Consider the following 18253-nt stretch of genomic DNA (forward strand, 5'->3'; position numbering starts at 1 on the left):
CATGTCACCAAAACCAGGAAGGAGGTATATGGCCAAAAGGGCCAGATTGAACCAAAAGCTTCACACCGTGTTGTTCACTTGAACTACATCCTCTCTACAGGAAAAAAAAAAATCTTTATAACTAGAAGCAAAGTTTAAGTGGCAACAATGATCATCCCAGTTCCAGAAACTCACCAGGTACAGCCTGTAAGCATCAATTCGCCGAATTGGCCCCCAGCACTTGTCTGTGTCGTTGTACTTTGTGCCATCTCCAACACTACAAGAATGGTTGCCAGTGACACTGCTGGGAAAGGAGGGAGAACAAAAGACAGTAATTAACTCCTAGCAGATGTCTTCCCCTCTCCTGCATTCAAGAAGGAAGAATGAGCAGAGGCCATTTCTCCCCTCCCTCCCTGAACACCCTCCCTCATTCTGCTTTCTGGACTGTATAACAGAGCAAGTCACTGAGTACTGGGCATTTAAAAGCAAATTCTCGAATTACCTGCAGTTATTTGCAAGACTGGTCATTCAGTCATCAAGCTGGCAAGTTTAGGTCATATAGCAATCACTGAGGTTTTCCATTTCCAAGACACAAGTCCAAATCCAGCCCATCCCAGATTTGATCAAACCACTCTTTTTCATTATCTGTTTCTTTGAGAAAGGCATCACTCTCAGTCCAGTGCGAAGTCCACATAACATCATCACTCTCTGGTCTCTGACTTAATAAGTATCACACCTCTCAGCCCTCACCCAAAGAGACAGAGAAGCTAAAATATTGCAGAGTATTGCAATCAAACTTTTGAGCAACAAGTCCCATGTCTACAAGTGCTGAAGCTGGAAGTGCTTCCCACCTGAGGGCTCTGGAATCAGGTCAGCTACTTTGCAGGCAGGCAGCAGGCACTCGGGTGGGGAATAAAGAGCAACCTCACCTTCCCACCCTCAAGAGATGAGCTGTATTTGAGTCATTTCTCCACTTCACTCTTCAGAAAGTAGAGCTGATCCTAGTGAGGTTTATAACCTCATCAAATCCAAAGCCTGCCCTCTTCCCTGTTAGCATCCAACCCCTCAGCAATAAGCACACTTACCAGGTCACCTGCATGAGAGAGACTGGTACTGCTGCTGCGTAGATTGCCAGATCTCCATAGAGGTAGATAATTATGCAGAAATAGAAGAGGTTGACACCCACTGCAGAAAAAGGAAATATTATCCACATACTGCAGAGTACATAGAAACTCTTGTACTCTGCAATTCAAATATACAAAATTTTTAAGATCTTAAAAATCATCATTTGCCTCCATAGTTTCCTTCCTTCTGCAGCAAACTCCACCCAGGCTCAGGGAACTTACCACAGCACAGGATCTGATGGGGCATGGGGGGCCTCAGAGCTCCACTCTGCTTCCTTCAATACCTGGCACTGACACTAAACCCTCTAGTTCAAGCCCATCCTGCAGTCAAGACCAACAGGTCTCACATAAGTCACCTGCCAGACAAAGCTGTCAGCTTGGAACAGCCACAGGCAAACATCCAGCTGATGCTCTCAGACTCGGTGTGAGCACAGTCTGACAAACAGTGAAATGCAGAGAGAAGATGCTTTTAGTCTCTGCTGATTCCAAACCCTCTGCTTGCAAACCTGCAAGACCTTCACATTAGGGACTTGGCCCTGCAGAGCTCAGACTCCACAGGGCTGAAACGGAGCTGCTTTGGAAGATTCCCTACCACTGGCAACTTGAGCCAAGGTACAATTCTGCGAAGCTTTAAAAGTCTGTATCTCAGCCCTCTTACCCTTCTGCCACCACATACGCTGTTCATGCCCCTACTGATTTTTTGAATTTTTTTTTTCTTAAAAAAAAGAAAAAGCTTGCCCTGCCTTCACCTAGCAGATTAAAAAAGTCTTGCACAAATTAATTGGGTGCACAGAACAGCCTTACTGGGGCACAACAAGGAGGGCTAAAATCTGCAGGGATAAAGAAACGCTTGATGAGACCACAGGATTCTCTTCTTCCAAGCAAGTCTGTATAAATCTCCCCAAGGAAAAAAAATTGGAAGACATTTTAGTTCAGAGACAGGTGAGTTACAGAAAAAAACCCTCACATTTGTTTCATTTAGGAAGTTGACACCAAAGGAAAACAGCTCAAGGAACCTGCCCATACTTTCAAGTTGCATGATGCCAGCTGATGCTTAATCCTAATGCAGCTTGAGCAAATCAATTCACCTGTGCAAGCCTCACCTCACACTTACAGCTGTGACAACTACCAACAAGGACAACACTGCTGCAGGAATGTGGACTCATATTTCTACAGCTTAGATGCCCCAAAGTTTTCTCATGTTTTGCCATCATACTGCCCCTGGACCTCAGGATGTTAGGAAACATTTTCCTTCATTTAAATGAATTAATCAATATGCTGAGCCTACTTAGCATAAAACATTCCTAAAAAGGGGCTGTATCAGGAAAGCAGCAAGAAAACTTCCCTGCTTCTGTACAGCAGCACTAAGTCAGTGCTCTAGACTTGTTCCTGTTTGTCTAAAGAGACAAATGGAGATATTACAGAAATTGTCAGATCATTCCATACAAGTTTCCCCCTTGTTTTCTGGCTCTGTGAAAGATTGAAGATGGCTTCACAGTTAAGGAGTCTCTGTACTGTTCTGGAGACAGCAACAAACTACCTACCAGTCTTCTCCAAATTCCCATTAAAAAGGGTTGAAGGTTATAACAAAATATCTGAAATAGGACAGAAACTGCAGACACACTAAGCTTAGTACTACAGACTAAGATAGATTCTGTTTTGGGATCTCCACTGGTCTCAGGCCTCAGCCGCCCTCCCCACACAAAATAAGGCTGACACAACCACAGCAGCACCAGCCAGTACCAACAGCACACACTGTATCCCTGTTTCAGTGCAGACTTCCCTGTCTGTGGGAAGTCCAGGTGAGAGTCCTCTCCCAAACTCATCTTCTTGAAGACAGGAAGACTTTACCATCAGTTCTTTTATAAACTGCTGCTGACCCTCCCTAATCAATACTTTCATTACTGGGCACAAAACAGGGAGAAAAAAAAAATCAATGACTTCCTGTGAGGAAACAGTATGATAGATATGCCTGCAATCCATTACTGCAATAAATGACTACTTGGTCCCAGAAGAAAGCACCCAACACTGCATATTAAAAAATAAAAAAATTAAAACAAGAAACAGAGCAGTTCTTCAGAGCCAGCTCTTTCGAAAGAGCACACAGGCTCTTCACAGCCTAAACCTAAGTCAGCTCCCTTTAAGAAAACAGACAGTCTGAAATTGAGATTTATCCCCAGCTTACCTCCTAGGACTGCAGATTCAACTCCTGTCAGATTGCTGAAAATAAAAATCAGTCAAGGGAAAGGAGCAGAGAACTCACTAGAAATCAGAGGCTTTGAGGTCTATCGCACAGCTTTCACCAGCCTTCCCTCTGAAGGCTGTAAAGCCCTGAGACACCCTGGGTTTGGATCCACGCTTCGTATATCGTGAGTAAACACCCACCCAGACATTTGTGAGCTGTGAAACCACACGGGTTGGTGCTTGGAGCTGAGAATTCCCCAGTGTGGCCCAGTTTCTCAGCACAAGGCAGCAGACACTGGTCACTGAGCCCTTACTGAAGGCCCTTGTGCGCAGCCATCATGAGGGAGCACCTCAGCACGGATCTGCAGAGGGAGGTACTTCACTTGTCTGTCTCTGCAGCCGCTCCCAGACCAGAGGGTGTCTCTGAACCAGGACTCAGCGACAGGGATGAAGCCTCATTGCTGAGCTCAGAGGAAAGGAAAGCAGCAAATGAGTTACAGCTGCCCCAGACTCTTCCCATCTGGAAGTCACAAGTTAAGTCTGCAGCTGTTCCAGTGGCCTTCCTGCAGACAGATTCATCCCTTTGCGACGGGCTCAGTAGACCCCGGGGAGGATCCCTAACACAGAAATCAGATAACTGTGGCTAAAGCAACATTAAGAAGAGGGATTAAGATTTAAGAGTACTAAGCAGTTTATTTCACTTTGCTCGGAAGCTACATTGGTGCTGGCAGAGAGAGGACACGTATTCCCAGCACCCTCTAGTGTCTGAGCACCAGAGAGGTCCAGAAGGCACTTGCCCAACACCTGCCTGGTTTTGGGGCATCCTTTTCAGCTCCCCTTTGAAACATATGCAAAGAAGGGGCCTCCTGGAACTTGATTATGAGGACACTCCATCTCCTGTGACCCCCCACCCCTCCACAGCTGAGTCCTCAGCAACACATCTAAACCCCACTACATGGTGATTGCCCTCAAAGCACTTCCAAATATTACTCCTTAGAGGAATATCAAGAGAGAGGGAAGTGTTCACAGTGTTTTATAGGTAGCAAAGCAAACAAGGAAAAACTTCTCTGAGGTCAGAGCAACTCAGTGCTACAGACAAGACAGGAACAAGAGGTTTCTGACACACCTCTCTTCCCTGACTAGAAATGTGGCAGCCTGATCCAAGGTGGATTATTCTGATGGTCCTGTGTGATTTAAATCTACAAAAGCCCAGAAGAGGCATGCATGAAAATTAAAAAGTTTTTTTTCCAATTAGACTTTAAAATAAGAAATAATAGTTCATAGAATCTTCACTCCTTAAGCCCAGCTGTCCTTCAGAGGCAACAGCCTTACGCTGGCATAATGCTGATGTAACATAGTGGAAAAAACCAGCCCGTCACCTCTTTGCAAGGTGGCCAGTGAACAAGGGAAAACATCATTTTCCACAAGAAATGGGGCCTGACAGGTTCAAAACTGCACAGCCACGGTGTCTGATGATGTTCTGGCTCTGCACAGCATTTCACTGTACTGTTTTACAGGTTTCAGAATCCCTACCATTGTGATTTGCATTTCTGTTGCACACAGCAGTGGACAGGGATGTATTGCAGTACGGTTACAAGTTTGTTCCCTGGCATACAAGAAGCATTTAAAAACAGAAACACAAGCCAGCTGCCTGTCATATGCTCAGCGGGGACCCTTTCAGCAGTTCATGTCCCAGCAGCTCTCTTGATGACTCCCCAGGCACAGGCAATTCCCAGAAGCTCCCACCAGAAGTCTTTCTCTTTCAGACTGATACAGGGCTCAGGGAAGCTTGAACGTCTTATTTGCAAATGCTACAACCAAGATGGAACTGGCAAACACTGCAGCTGGGCTTTACTGCTTTAAACAGTGGAGATCACAGAGGACAGAGGCAGTTCAGAGGCAGGTGAAGGGCAGTCAGAAAAGGCAATGACTCACACTTGCCTGTCTCGAGAAACTGGGCCCATAACCTGCAGTGTTTTGCTAGTTCTGTGCCCACCTGGCCCATAAATACTTCATAGAAACATCACACAGGAGGATGAACACAGTCCACAGAGAGACGGAATGGCACTTTTGGGTGGAATTATCACAAACTCAGGATGCAAACCCACACTGAAAAAAACCTTGCAAACTTAAGCAACAGCCATATACATAACGTCCAGGAGGGCCTTTTGAAAATATGCATCACTTACCTTTATTGAAGAACATGGAAGCCATTTGGCCCATTTCCACCCTCTCAGTGATTTCAAAGATATTGGGTGAGCCACGTCTCTCTGCACGATGGAAAAAAGAAGCGTTTCAACCAATCCCTCCAGTAAACCCAGAGGCCAAACTACCTGGACACTTGGGAAGCTCTAGCAGCAGTTTGAAGGACAGTTTGTACAACTCCACAGCTGCAGAGTCACTGGTCCAATTACTCTACCGAAGCTAGTTTAAAAGTGTTTAGAAAATAAGATGTTCTCATCTTAGTGACCTAGAAGGAAAAGATCTTTATCAGACTGCAGAAGGTAAACTGAATTCTCAATGAGTCTTATCTTGCAAATGTTAAGGACTTTGGGATGTGAGCACATGGAATTAAGGGTGAAATGGACAGAGGAGTCCACACTTGTGGAATTCTCTGGGACACTGTCTGCAGAGAAAAGGTCTTGGAGCAGCAAAGGCATGAACTGGGTACTCACGAACTGACAGGATAGGCCGTGTCTCCGCTCGCTCGTAGCCATCTGGGAGGAGAACATCACTGTCAGATACTCCAGAGGAAGAATCTTCATCCTCATCATCCTCCTGGATGAAAAGACCAGACCACTGCTGAGATATGTGTTACCCACAGTAAAGGCTTCGGCACCACCAGTGTCACGGTCACTTCCAGACATTCAAAAGAAGGTCTCAAACAGGGAGGGCAGGACATGCAAGCAAAGATAACACCAGGGAGACTTTGGGATGCTGTGGAGGGCAGAAGAGGGCACTAGCAGAGCAGGCTGAAGTGAGTGACAGGCTCTGCTGTCCCAGCCTGAGGTCACGCACACAGCAACAGTGCCCAACTCCTGTAGTGATACGTGGCACAAGGAAGTCAGAAACTTCCGGCAGATCTGCAGCGCTGCTGAACTGGTAGAAAAAAATAAATCTAAACATATAAAGTCTCAGCTAGTCAGAGCAGGCAGGTCTAGCTCCTAACTCCATCCCACTAAAACACAGGCAGGGGTCTAAATCAGTGCAAACAATTACGCCTCCCTCTGATCCAGAAAAGCCACAAGTAAGCTTTACAGGAAGGGCATAATTCAGAACTGTCCACTCCCTGGGATACAGCCCAAGTAACAGCAAGGACATTCCAGCCTGTCCCAGTTAAATGACCTGAGATCAGCAAGGATTTATAGTCCTCAGCACACTCCAAATAGCACCAATATATTGGCTGCCACCTCTCCACATTCACTGAGCAGCGCTTCTGGGCAAGGAGAGCACGATCAGTAAGAAATGTGAACAGCACAAGAGATTTTTCAAAGCAGGAGCAGAAAATCCTGTCTTTAATGAGCAACCCCACAGGGAACTAACAGCCATATTTTATATGGCAAAGTTAAGTACAGTAGAAATTTATTTCTTTAGAGTTAGTAACGAGGCATGGCAAAGAATCAGAGGAATCCCAGGCAAATCCTACAGGATAGAAGAACACAAGAAAACGTAAAATTAAACCCCACACAAACCTTGCGTTTTTCCATTCTCTTCCATCTCAGCTGGGCATTTGCAGCAGCCATGGCTTCCACCACAAAGGTCGTAGTCATATAGCTACAGAGAGAGGAATTCAATTGAGATCATCAATAACAGTCAAGAACTGTCACTGAAGAGAGATGGAGAATTATTCCCATCTGTTTGTAGGAGCAAAAAAACAAACAAAACCAACCCTTTTGCCAGCTCCCCACACACTGTTTTGGTAGTGTTTCATCTCGTTTTATTGCTCCCTTCTGCTCTTGAGATTCAGGTGTTCAAGCAGACCACAAAATGCAATAAAGTATAACACGCCTTCAGATAAAATAAGACACTTTAGATATTTGGAAGGCACCTTCCTGGTGTTTCTGTGGGTTGAAGACAGCAAAAGGACTTTGCCCTTTGCTAGAAAGCAAGTTTCCTTCCTCTTTTTACAGCCTAGGATGAGCACAGTACTATTCCAAAACTCATCTATTAGGGCCTGTGGCAAAGGTACTACAGTCTCTTAAATAATCTTACAAATGGCATCAGAAGCAAAGCAGCAATAGAAGAAGGAGAGATCACACATGCATGCAAATACACTTTGCTGGAGGCCAGGGGAAAGGCTGTTCAGGGAGACAGCGAGAGCCACTGATGGAAAGAATATCATTATCTCAGCTAAAAACAGTCCTATGATATTAATAAATTTAAAAAACCCATCAAATCAATCTTATTTAAGGCTTTAAAGTGGTTTCTCACTGCTTTAGGAGCCGGACTCGCTTATCAAGCTCAAATGAGAGATTAGTTTTGCAAGAATAAAAGAAAGTGCTGAGGTCTGTGTGGCAATTTCCGCCCAGACTTTTCTTGCACTGAAGGTGCCCAGCGGGCACGAGGAAGTCACAAGCACCAGAACAAAAGCCACAGAGCAATGCAGCTCCCAAGGCACGTACTCCTTTGAGCTGCACCTTTTCAGTTTAATCCAGTGCAGTTCTGGTACACAGGTTTGGAGCTTTGTGCTCTTCTGCTGACCTTGAAGGATTTTCTGCTCGTGCTGAGCTTCATACATTGAATTTATGCTTTTATACTAATGTAGCTAAAAGGAATTGCTTCCAAAGCTCCCAGTTACTGGAATCCCCACAGTTTACAGCATCCAGCTCAGAGGTGAGGCACTAAAAGCATTACTACAGCCAGTAATGACCATACAGTTCCTCTGTTTAGCAGCACCTAACAGATCCCAAAGGCTCTGGCTCAAAACTAAAGGCATGTTCAGGCTGAGGGAGCTGGTTATTGACAAGGCTGGGACTTCAAAATTCCATTCTTACAAATGGCAGGAGGGCATTTTGGTTTTATTTTAAAAATTCTTATTTTTATTTTAAAACCAAGCAAGAAGAGATTCACAGCCCATCAGAAGATGGCAATTCTATCAATAGCTCCTCAGACACCAGCACTGTATCCACAGCCTTCAGCTCCATCTGCTGCTCCAGCATGGAGGCACCTGGGCAGGAGCTCATGGTGAGCTAGGGGGAAAATCAGGAGAGCAGCTGCAAGGTCTCAAGTAGTGAAGGTCTGGAGGGGATAAGATAGGCCTGGCTATACAGGAATTTGTTTTCCTGACACTCTTGCAGCTGTGAGAGCATTGCTAGAAGCCCAGAGAAAGCTTACACATCTGCATCATATCTGTAAGTCACAAAGCAGAAGCATTACCCCATGTCACCTGTGACATGAGTGGTGTTTGGGGAACTGATCCATGACAGAGGCAAGCATGGAATGTATCCACAGTGAGGACAAAAAAGGAAACTGGGAGAAAAGTCCTACAAGACTCTGCACTGGAGGAAAAGTCTTGCCCATCAGTCAGGAAATGGGATGTAGCACCATACTGCAGGCAGTCAGGAAGTGCATCCCTCCAAATTGGCAACATCACTGCAGAGACCAATCCTCAAGGAGCAAAGCACAGGAAAGCAGCAAAAGTCAACGCTGTCCTCACAGCCCCACCCAGCTGAAACCCCCTCCAATCCCCCAGGGACACACACTCGTGTCCTACCTCATAAATCCCAGGAACATGAGGAGGATGAGGCTGACGAGCCACCCTGCTGTCGCAAAGGCCTTTGGCATCGTGAGGGCTCCTGTCCCGACGATGAGGTTGAACATGTAAACCAGGCCAACCTGCAACCAGCCACATGATCCAGCATCAGAGCGTGCCAGGAATCACCCAAAACACCTCGCATATGCACTGACTCACACAGAGAGGGCAATCCTTGAGCGGGCAGGGTGGGAGCAAGAAATAGAGGAGGGGACTGATAACCAAAGGGAACAAAGTGAGTGTCAGCACATTTCTGGAAAAACTGATATTCCTCTCCCTTTTCCTAATTATTTTAAAATATTTTTTCTTTCTATTCTAACTTTTAAAGTTAGAAAGCACATAAGCTTTTTATTTGTTTGTTTTCAAATCACTGCCTTCTACCAGAAGGTCTACACTGTGAGTTGGGGTCTCTCCTTGTTTTCCAACCTGAACCCAAGCAGTTATAACTGTGCACCTGAGTTATCTTTCAGAAGTGCTTGTTCTTCTTTATTCTTAGTCAAGCAGGAAATATCCAAAAAGAATTCTAATTCAAAGCCTACTTGACATTTTACCAGTAGGCAGCTGAGCACCTTCTGAAGAAGGGATTTTACTTCCTGAAGGGAAAGGATTTTATCTTCTCTGGCAATGAGCTTTTTTACTGCCCAGGGACAAAAGAGAACTCTGCACCTGGACAGGACCCCCCCAGGCTATGCATTTAGCTGAATTCAAGATCAAAAATTGCCACAAAGTTGTTGTGCTTTGGGGGTTTTATTTTAATATAGGTCAGAATCTCTCCAGAGGAGAGCCAGTAAAGAACTGTGTCTGAGCACACTTTTGTGGGCGTGGAGCAATTAACATCAGGAGAACTATTCCCCAGAGACCCTGCAAGCACTTCACTGGTATAAGCACAGCAAATTCATCTTGTGCTGAACCTCCCAGAATGATGATTTTCCTTAACTTTGGTCAAGCAGACAGAGACAAGGATGATGCCCCTGAGTTCAGTCTGGTCAGACATCTTCAGGGAAAGGGAACAGTCACAGCCTTTGAGATTACTCCAGGAAACTCATGCAACACCAACTTAACAACATAAGAGCAGGTGACACTAATCCTTGAGGGTCCAGACGTCCCAGTTACTGTCTTGGTTCTCCATTTTCTCAGCTGTGTGCTATTTCTGCAGCCTAATATCCTGTTCTCCTAAATTCAATCCTTAACATGGGGATGAAAGTTTTAAAGCATTTAAAAGCCAACACACAGATTTCAGGGCTGATTCTGTATCTAGTGAGTTCACTTCAGAAAAAAAACCAAAACATGTTTGCAAAACTCTGTTTTTAAAAGCTGACATTTTATGAAGACTTGTGGCTATGAAAACCAGTATTTCCAGTAACATAGGAAAGCAGTAATTGGCTCTGGAGTTGCACCAGCCACCACATTACAGGAAAGAAATATCCTGACTGCTAATTTCAAGTGAAGTGGTTTAAAACAAATTACTGCAACAGCTACAATTAAGTAAACTTTGAGAAATTCAGGGGAAAGCTTATATAAAGTACAAAAGAGAAGAAAGTGGCATAGTTTCAATGTCACAGTTCCTCCAGTTTATGCTGCTTCACATGACACTGTGGATTGAGGAAAACAGTAATAAAATATAAGGAAAGTGGGTAAAAGGATAGAAGAGTTGGTGTGGGACATTAAGCACTTTTTAATCTATACTTTAGGCAGACATCATCCCTTTATTTCATTTACAGTAATCTCTGATATAAAAAACCCCTCCATTAAGTACAAACACTAAGCATTTTTAACTACCCTTTGACCACCATCATCTCCTGAAACACTGAGGTTACGCCCATGGGGAAGTGGGAACTGAAAACACAACGCTGAGGGAAGAGTATTTTGAAAAAAAGAACAACTTGTGAGCAAACCCACAAGCAGCAGAACTTACATATGGAGAGTAAAGCTCTCCAGTGTCAGTGATGCCCCCTGCCATGATGGAGACGGAGGGGAGGCCCAGAGCACAGCCAGGAGGGTGTTTTCAACTTCTCTTCCCTTTAACCTGAGGAAACACCAGAAAATTTTGTTATTTTTGCTGGAAAGAGGAGGAACTCACCAGTCAGCTTTTGTACATCAGTCTTCTGGCACTTTAAGAGACTTAAGCAGGACCTTGCCCTTCGGACAGACCCCACTCACCAGCACCACTCGGTCCAACACTCTGTGAGTTTTCATACCTGTTAAACCAGTTTAAAAGCAACAAAAAGGCCCTGCCCTTTCACAGCACGTGATGACCAAACTTCACCTTCCCCAAACAGCCAGAGGGGCTCTTTCATATACTAAAACCTCAAGAGGAAGAATGACTGCCTTGAGGATGAGCTCACACTGCTGCTTCTCATGCAGCTACTACTCTTTTCAAGCACGTGCCTGCTGCACATCAAACAGCAAAAACTAGCCTACAGTCTCTCCTCATAAATCAAGTACAGTAATAAGCAGACAAATTAAAACACGGTACCTATTAAAGACATGCCAAGATGTTTTTCATGTGCCAAGGTTTCCAAAGCAGAAGTATTTGGGGAAAGAGAAGAAAGTGGAATAGTTTCAATGTCACAGTTTCCCCAGTTTATGCCGGTTCATGTGATAATTAGGGTTGATGAAAACATTAATGAAATACAAGGAAAACGGCTAAAAGGATGGAAGAGCTGGTGTGGGACATTAAGCAGTTTTTAGCACTTTTAGATCTATAGTTTAGGCAGACATTGTCTCTTTATTTTATGGAAAGTAAACTCTGATATAAAAAAAAGGTGGAGGGGAGAACCAAAGCCTCCTGAAAGGTTTCAGTGTCAGTAATTAGCCATAGTACAATTGTTTAAGGGCTTTATACTTCTACAAGTGCTCCTACTCAGCCACACAAACTGGGACAAATCATCAGCACGAGCTTCACAAGGTAAGAGCACCACTAAAAAAACAAACAGTTGTAAGCTGGCACACACACTCTGGATGACAGAATCACTCTGGCAGCACAGCTCAGAATGGTCATAACTGGACCAGCCTCAGGAGAAGAGGCCAAACATCATCTTTTATGACAGACCTGGGCTCAAAACGCAGCAGCCGAGCTTGGCAGACAGGCAGCAAGCAGCAAGAGCAGGGGTGTACTGACAGACAGCCCGGGGCACGGCCGGGACAGGAGCCCGTGCAGGGCCCTCACCCAGCCCGGGTGGACCGACCCCAGGGCCCGGGACCCCGCGAGGCCTCCAGAGCCCCCCGGCCCTGCCCTACAGCCGGAACGTCGCTCGCCCACCCGCCCTGCCCGGGGGGAACCTCCCCCGCCCCACAGAGCCCCCACAGCCCGCGGCCTCCTCACCCCGCCCGCTACACCCCCGCCCCACAGGGGACCCTCCTCCCCAGGCCTCTCCCCGCCCGCGGGGCCCCTCCCCAGCCCTCGCCCCCACAGTCTCTCCCCGGGACGCCCCTCAGACCCCTCGAGGGCCCCGCTAGTCCCGTTTCCCCCGGGTCCCGCCCCGGGTCGCCCCCGCTCCCTCACCGGCGGCGGCTCGTGCCGGCGGCCCCGCCCCCGCCGCGCGGGGGGCACTCACGGCGCACGCCCGGAACCTTCCGCGCACGTGACCGGCTCGCGGGCCGGGGGCGGGGCGGAGAGGAAATCGCCGAACTGCGATTGGGTGGCGGGAAGGGGCGGGACCAGGCGGGGGCGCGGCCAGAAAAGGGCGGGATTGTGAAGGTGACGGGGCGGGGCCTGATTGGGCGTGGTCCTAAAAGGAGGCGTGACCAGGATGGAAAGGGGCGGGGCGGGAAAGAGCAGAGGCGTGTCCAGGACGGGGCAGGGGCGGGGCCGGAGTAAACACGCCGATAGCCATTGGGCCGTGGGAAGGGGCGAGGCCGGGTAGGGGTAGAGGCTGGCCCAAGAGGGGGCGGAGTCAGAGAGGGGCGGGGCGAGGTATGATGGAGGCGGGGTCATGCGGAGGCGGGGCGATGACGTAGACAATTTGTGTTGGCTCTGCGCATGCTCGGAGGGCGGCGTGGCAGGTGCGCGTGACAGGCCGGTGGCGGTTCCCGCGGTCCCGGAGCCCCCCCGGGGTCCCCTCGGGTATCCTGGTGTGGGGGATCGGCGTGACCTGCGCTCCCGAAAGGCTCCAGGCAGCGCTGCCCCCTCCCTCGGCCTCGCCGCAGAACGGAGCGGGGTGCTGGGGCTCTGTCTTGGTGCCGAGGCCATGAAGATTAACCAGGACACGGTGCTGCGAGGGAAGAAGGTGGCGCTGGTGCCCTACACCGCCGCACACGTGCCCCGGTACGTGGCTCGTGTCCTGCTCGGTCTGATTTCACTTCTCTCTCTGAAGCGAGTGTGGTAGTCAGAGAGGGCAGGGCCTCTTCCCCCTGGGAATCACTCCCGGGAAGGCAGTGTGTGCGCCCTCCGTGCCCGGCTGTGCTCTGTGCCGGCTCTCCTGGAAGGGAGAACTTTTATCTGTGCCATTGGGTATACCCGTGGAAAAGGGGAGATACCTGCCTGTGAGTGAGTGAACACCAGCGGTTCTCCTGTTCGTTGATGCCTTTCCCTACTGACAGTGTAAGAGCAAAAAAAACTCACAAAACTTAAATGTGTGGATGTTTGATACATTAGATGTGTAGGTTTGTGAAGTGCTGGCCTGGACAGCTGCAGCCTCAAAGATGCCAGTATTGATGTTTTTGTCAGCGTCCAGGAGGTGCCGGATCATCTCACTCGGGATGAAATGCACCAGACCCAATGCTCTCAAAAACACCCAGTTTGTATTGGGCACTCTTCAGGCAAAGCCACTGAATTTCCACAGAGAGCTCTGATTCCTGTGTTAGAAAAGGGAGAGAAGGTTGTGGACACTTTTAAGTTGCCACAAAGGCTGGGCTGATGTTTCCAGAGCTGGTTTATGCCCTGATCCTCAAATTGTTGGTGGAGATCCACCCGCAGTGCTGCAGCTGGGGCAGTGATGTGGCTCTGGGTCCCTTGTCAGGTACCACGAGTGGATGCAGTCGGAGGAGCTGCAGCGCCTGACAGCCTCGGAGCCCCTCAGCCTGGAGCAGGAGTACGAGATGCAGCGCAGCTGGAGGGAGGATGCCGACAGTGAGCACCTGAAATGTTCTCTAAGGGAGGGTGGGAATGGTGAGCAGGTCCTTTCCATCCTGGGAAGGACCCACAGTGAGCTGGGAGTCTCCCCCGAACCAGAGGGGATGTGAGACCCTCTACAACAGCAGCTTTGAACTGGCTTTCTGTTATATATAAACCATGTCAGGGAACTAGGGAATGTCCAGGGCTGTTGGTGCCCTTTTTGTGCAGTTTTTTTAAAGATTACAGTGAATTACTTCCCACAGCATTATGTGCTGAGCTGATCCTGCACAGCCAGCACTCCCCAGGTCTGATCATTATAAAAAAGTGGAAAGAGGTTGTATTTTTCCTTGAGAAATCCAATGATTTTTATAATCATCTGTTTGAAGCAATTGAATTGGTTCCCTGGCTCTCCTACAGGTAACTAATCCCTGCCCATAAAAGCCTGGTAGAAATATAGTGAGCTGGAAAATACTGAAGCTGGCAAAGACCCCAATCCAGAGTATTTGTCTTACTCAAAGCATTAAAAGCCTTACTCAAAGCAGTAATAACATGGACCAGATGAATCACTAGGTCTCAGCCTCTTGTGCACCAAACAATTCTTTGCCCAAACTTGCTGCTGAGTAAGGCAAGGCAAGGAGACCTCAGACATGGGATGGACGTTTTCACGCTCCTTAAAACATGCCGCTTCTAGTCTCGGTGTCTTTGTCACCCTCGCAACGGGTTTTTCCAAATATTTCTTACATTTCTATGGTTGGGAGCAGGCACACTTGGTGTGGGAAAACCAATTATTAGCTCTTCCTCGCTGTTAATGTGTGGAAACTGTTGTTCTTCTGACCATTACCTGCATTTAGTTTCATTCTTCATTAATTTGGGGGTAACGCTCAGCATGCCCTGAGAATGCTGCCTCTCTCTTGTCTTCCCCAGAGTGCACCTTCATCGTGCTGGACGCGGCGCGGTGGCCGGGGCAGGCGGAGGAGGAGTCCTGCATGGTGGGGGACGTGAACCTCTTCCTCACCAACACCGAGGATCCGACCCTGGGAGAGGTTGAAATTATGATTGCAGGTCAAGTTCTGCTTCATAGCTTTGTTTCCACGGCTAAAGCCAGCTGCAGACAGGTGTTACATACAGCAGCTTTTTATTCTCGCGCTTTACCGTGGCTGTTCAGCCCTGATGAGACCTTTGTTTGTCCAGGTCACAGTCTCCTCTGAAAAGTGTCTGGTGTGGCTGATTTGTCTCCCATAAGTGGATGCTGACTCTGTGACTGTCTCTTTCAGAGCCATGCTACCGAGGCAGAGGGTTTGGCAAGGAGGCAACTCTGCTGATGATGGCCTATGGTAAGGGTGGCTCAGTGCACAGGAACAGGAATGCATAGATCCTGTGATCCAGAAGCGCATACTCCCAGTGATTCAGACAGGGTAGTAAGGGATGCATCTGCCCCAAGACTGGAGTCCTCTGCTTTTATAGAAGCCAAACTAGTAATAGAAATGCTTCTCTGATTTCTTTTGCAGGAGTGAGAAGCCTGGGGATCACCAAATTTGAGGCTAAGATTGGTCAGGAAAACGAAGCCAGTATCTGCATGTTCAAAAAGCTTCACTTTAAGGAGGTGCAGTAACAGCTCATCTTCTACCCAGAGAACATGTTTCCCCCATGACTGGTGCTGAGCTGCTTTCCCTCTGTGTGATGCAGGTTGCTGTGAACAGCTTCTTCCAGGAGGTGACGCTGAAGCTGGATATCAGTGACCAGGAGAGACGATGGCTCCTGGAACAGACGAACCACGTGGAGGAGAAGAGCTACACTGAGCTGAAGCGGCCAGTTGGGGTGCTGGAGACCTGACAGACACATCCAGACACGGGCTGGGTTTCCAGGGAGGAGTTGGACGCTGTTGCAAGGTCTGGGTGTGGAGGACACCGCTGAGCCAACTTTGCACTTGACTGTTTTCAGTTACTTTGTCATCTTGTCAACTTTGCACTTTGCTGTGCCAGCCAGAATTATGGCCTGAAGTTTGGACCTGGAGAACAGCCACTAATTCACAGGTTTGGCTAGGAATGACTATAACCTTCACCTGCCGTTCCAGCAGAGCCTAAAATCACCAGCAGTTGTTTCCTGGTGCCACCAATTTCTGTACAAGCAGTAACTTCTCCCACTGCCCTTGGAGCAGGATTCATCAGTTTGGCAGACATGGTCTCATACGCTGGCAGCTCAGTTTGTTTACTCTTGAATAAAAAAAAAAAGACAAAGCTCTGAGGTGCCTGAGCACAGTGTGGGGGCTCAGCTGCTTGCTTTGGCTGCTCAAAGTGTGGTTATGGTTTGTAACAGACAACAGAGACTCTTTGAACCCAATCTTCCAGGGTCTGGTGCATTGCAGGGGGTACTGCTGTGTCCTGGCAGGGAGAGGCCCTGGTGTGGGTGAGCACAACCAAAGGGCAAGTTAACGTGATGAAAATTGTTGATATTGGCTGATCAAGACTAGAGCTGAGCCCCACCATGACAACTGTGCAAGGGAGGGGGTAGGAGCTGCAGGAGGCTGCTGAGACAAACCCCCTGGAGCTTCAGGGCCCTGCTCCAGATCTGGAAACCTCAGGCCAGCATTGAAGGGATATAGCACTTCATTTTCCCTGGCTGCTTTGATGGAAGCAAGGAGGAAGAGGAGAACACACTGAAAGGAGACAGCTCCCTTCTTCCAGCAGCTCAGGACTTGCTCTGCTGAGCCTGGAGGCTCCATTTGCTGCTCCACTAAGAAGGATGGGGGGAAAAATATCTATGACTGAGGGGCAGATATATTTAGGTGGGAGTTAACCAACCTGAGCAGCGGTAGATCCGAGACCTATGGATGAAGAAGGGGCACTTGCCTGACTCCCACTGGACAGACTTACCCGTGCAGTTACTCAGCCTGACCTCTCCTGCCCTACACATGCTCTCCACAGTGGGGAAGCTTGCTAAGAGGAGGGGACAGAAGGTGAGGAGGATAACTGACTCCTGTGTGTTTTCCCACTGTAGTAGCAGCCATAATGGCTAATCCTAGACCAGAAATTATCTGTTCCAATGACGCAGGATCAGGTAATAACTTTCAGATTCGCCCAGGGATGTTTATATTGGAGATTGGCAGTCTGTGGAATTTTTAGTGTTGCTGTGCCTTGTATTTTTAGAGCCTGGGGGGTTTTAGTTTTCCAATTTTAGTTAATTTAAATACACGATTCCTGTGACTAATATTAAAGCCAAGCGTGGGAACAGTGTATCACGGTATTTTAACCAACAAGTATTTAGCGTGGATTTAGTTGTAGGGAAAGCTTTGTGTGGTAATAAAGTGAAGAGCAGCTCTACTTCCCGCTGGGATTACCATGACAAGGGCTACTAATCCTCCTGCTCTTCGTCACCTGCTGCAGGCAGGAATGGATTCTGTCCTCCAGAACAAGATTTGCAGAACCTGCTGGGCAAACTGCTGGCTCTGTGCTCCTTCCGTGGAGTGTTTCATCCCTGTGCCAGAGGAGCCAGGCCAAACTGGGAGGAGAGATGGAGCTGAGCTGGGATTTGCTCCCCTGAAAGCCGAACAAGGTGGGAAAAATAACTTAACCTCTGGTGCCAGGGAAAAGGGGCAGTGATATCCTGTCATAGCTTCCCATGCCCAGCCGGTTGCTCTGGAGCCAGCGAGTGCCCAGCTTGGCATCCCCGGTCCCCCGGCAACGCCGGCGCTCTCCCGCCTCCACAGGGGCTGGGAAAAGCCTTTGCCTGGCAACCCAAAACAAAGTTGGGTCTGTCCCGGAGCTCAGCCCTCCCCCAGGCTGGGGTGGTCCCAGCGAGGCTCAACCAGTGTTCCCACAGGGAACCAGTGCCCGGCTGCTCCGACCAGGCCAAGAGGCAAAAGATGCTCCTGGGACCCACTGGATGCCCCCACTTCTGCCCTGCATGGGTAGCCCCAGCCAGGCTGGGATGTCCTGCTTGCTCTCCAAGGGGGTGAAAGTAGGAAAGAGAAGACAGGAGCTCACCTATTTCAGAGGACACCTTTGGAGGATGAGGCTCATTGGAATGGGCTCCCCCCCACCCCCAGCTTCCAGGGGGAAGTGGCAGCCTGCACATTCACCTTGTCAGTTGGTTGTCATTTGAGGTGCAGACCTCTGTGACCACTCGTCAGCTCAGGTGGAGGAGCTTGTCTGGGAGTTT

At 48.4% G+C, this 18253-nt stretch overlaps 2 protein-coding genes across 6 annotated transcripts in view; one reads left to right on the forward strand and one right to left on the reverse strand.

The window, feature by feature from the left end:
* The window catches only part of TMEM104 (transmembrane protein 104), a 56993-nt gene extending 44364 nt beyond the window's left edge, over window positions 1-12629 (reverse strand). For 2 of the 5 annotated variants that reach the window (XR_003535553.1, XM_027691396.1), the window contains exons 1-8: window positions 12545-12629; window positions 10955-11065; window positions 9001-9122; window positions 6980-7061; window positions 5963-6065; window positions 5477-5557; window positions 1065-1164; window positions 175-283 (exon numbers count right to left, since the gene is read on the reverse strand). Coding sequence is in view for 4 of the 5 variants with exons in the window: in XM_027691396.1 (XP_027547197.1) it covers window positions 175-283; window positions 1065-1164; window positions 5477-5557; window positions 5963-6065; window positions 6980-7061; window positions 9001-9122; window positions 10955-10999 (642 nt within the window). In the remaining variant the exon portion in view is untranslated. The other 3 variants (XM_027691399.1, XM_027691398.1, XM_027691397.1) reach the window with 3 other exon arrangements.
* Window positions 12630-13051: 422 nt separating this feature from the next.
* On the forward strand, window positions 13052-16389 carry NAT9 (N-acetyltransferase 9 (putative)). The gene is made up of 6 exons (XM_027691401.1): window positions 13052-13306; window positions 14001-14110; window positions 15020-15157; window positions 15370-15429; window positions 15604-15698; window positions 15782-16389. The coding sequence occupies exons 1-6, from the start codon at window positions 13230-13232 to the stop codon at window positions 15926-15928; spliced, it is 627 nt and encodes a 208-aa protein (XP_027547202.1). The 5' UTR covers window positions 13052-13229; the 3' UTR covers window positions 15929-16389.
* The last annotated feature ends 1864 nt before the right edge of the window (window positions 16390-18253 follow it).

This window comes from Neopelma chrysocephalum, unplaced genomic scaffold, assembly GCF_003984885.1.
Source record: "Neopelma chrysocephalum unplaced genomic scaffold, ASM398488v2 Primary Assembly neopelma1_84, whole genome shotgun sequence".
In the NCBI taxonomy this organism is placed as follows: domain Eukaryota; kingdom Metazoa; phylum Chordata; class Aves; order Passeriformes; family Pipridae; genus Neopelma; species Neopelma chrysocephalum.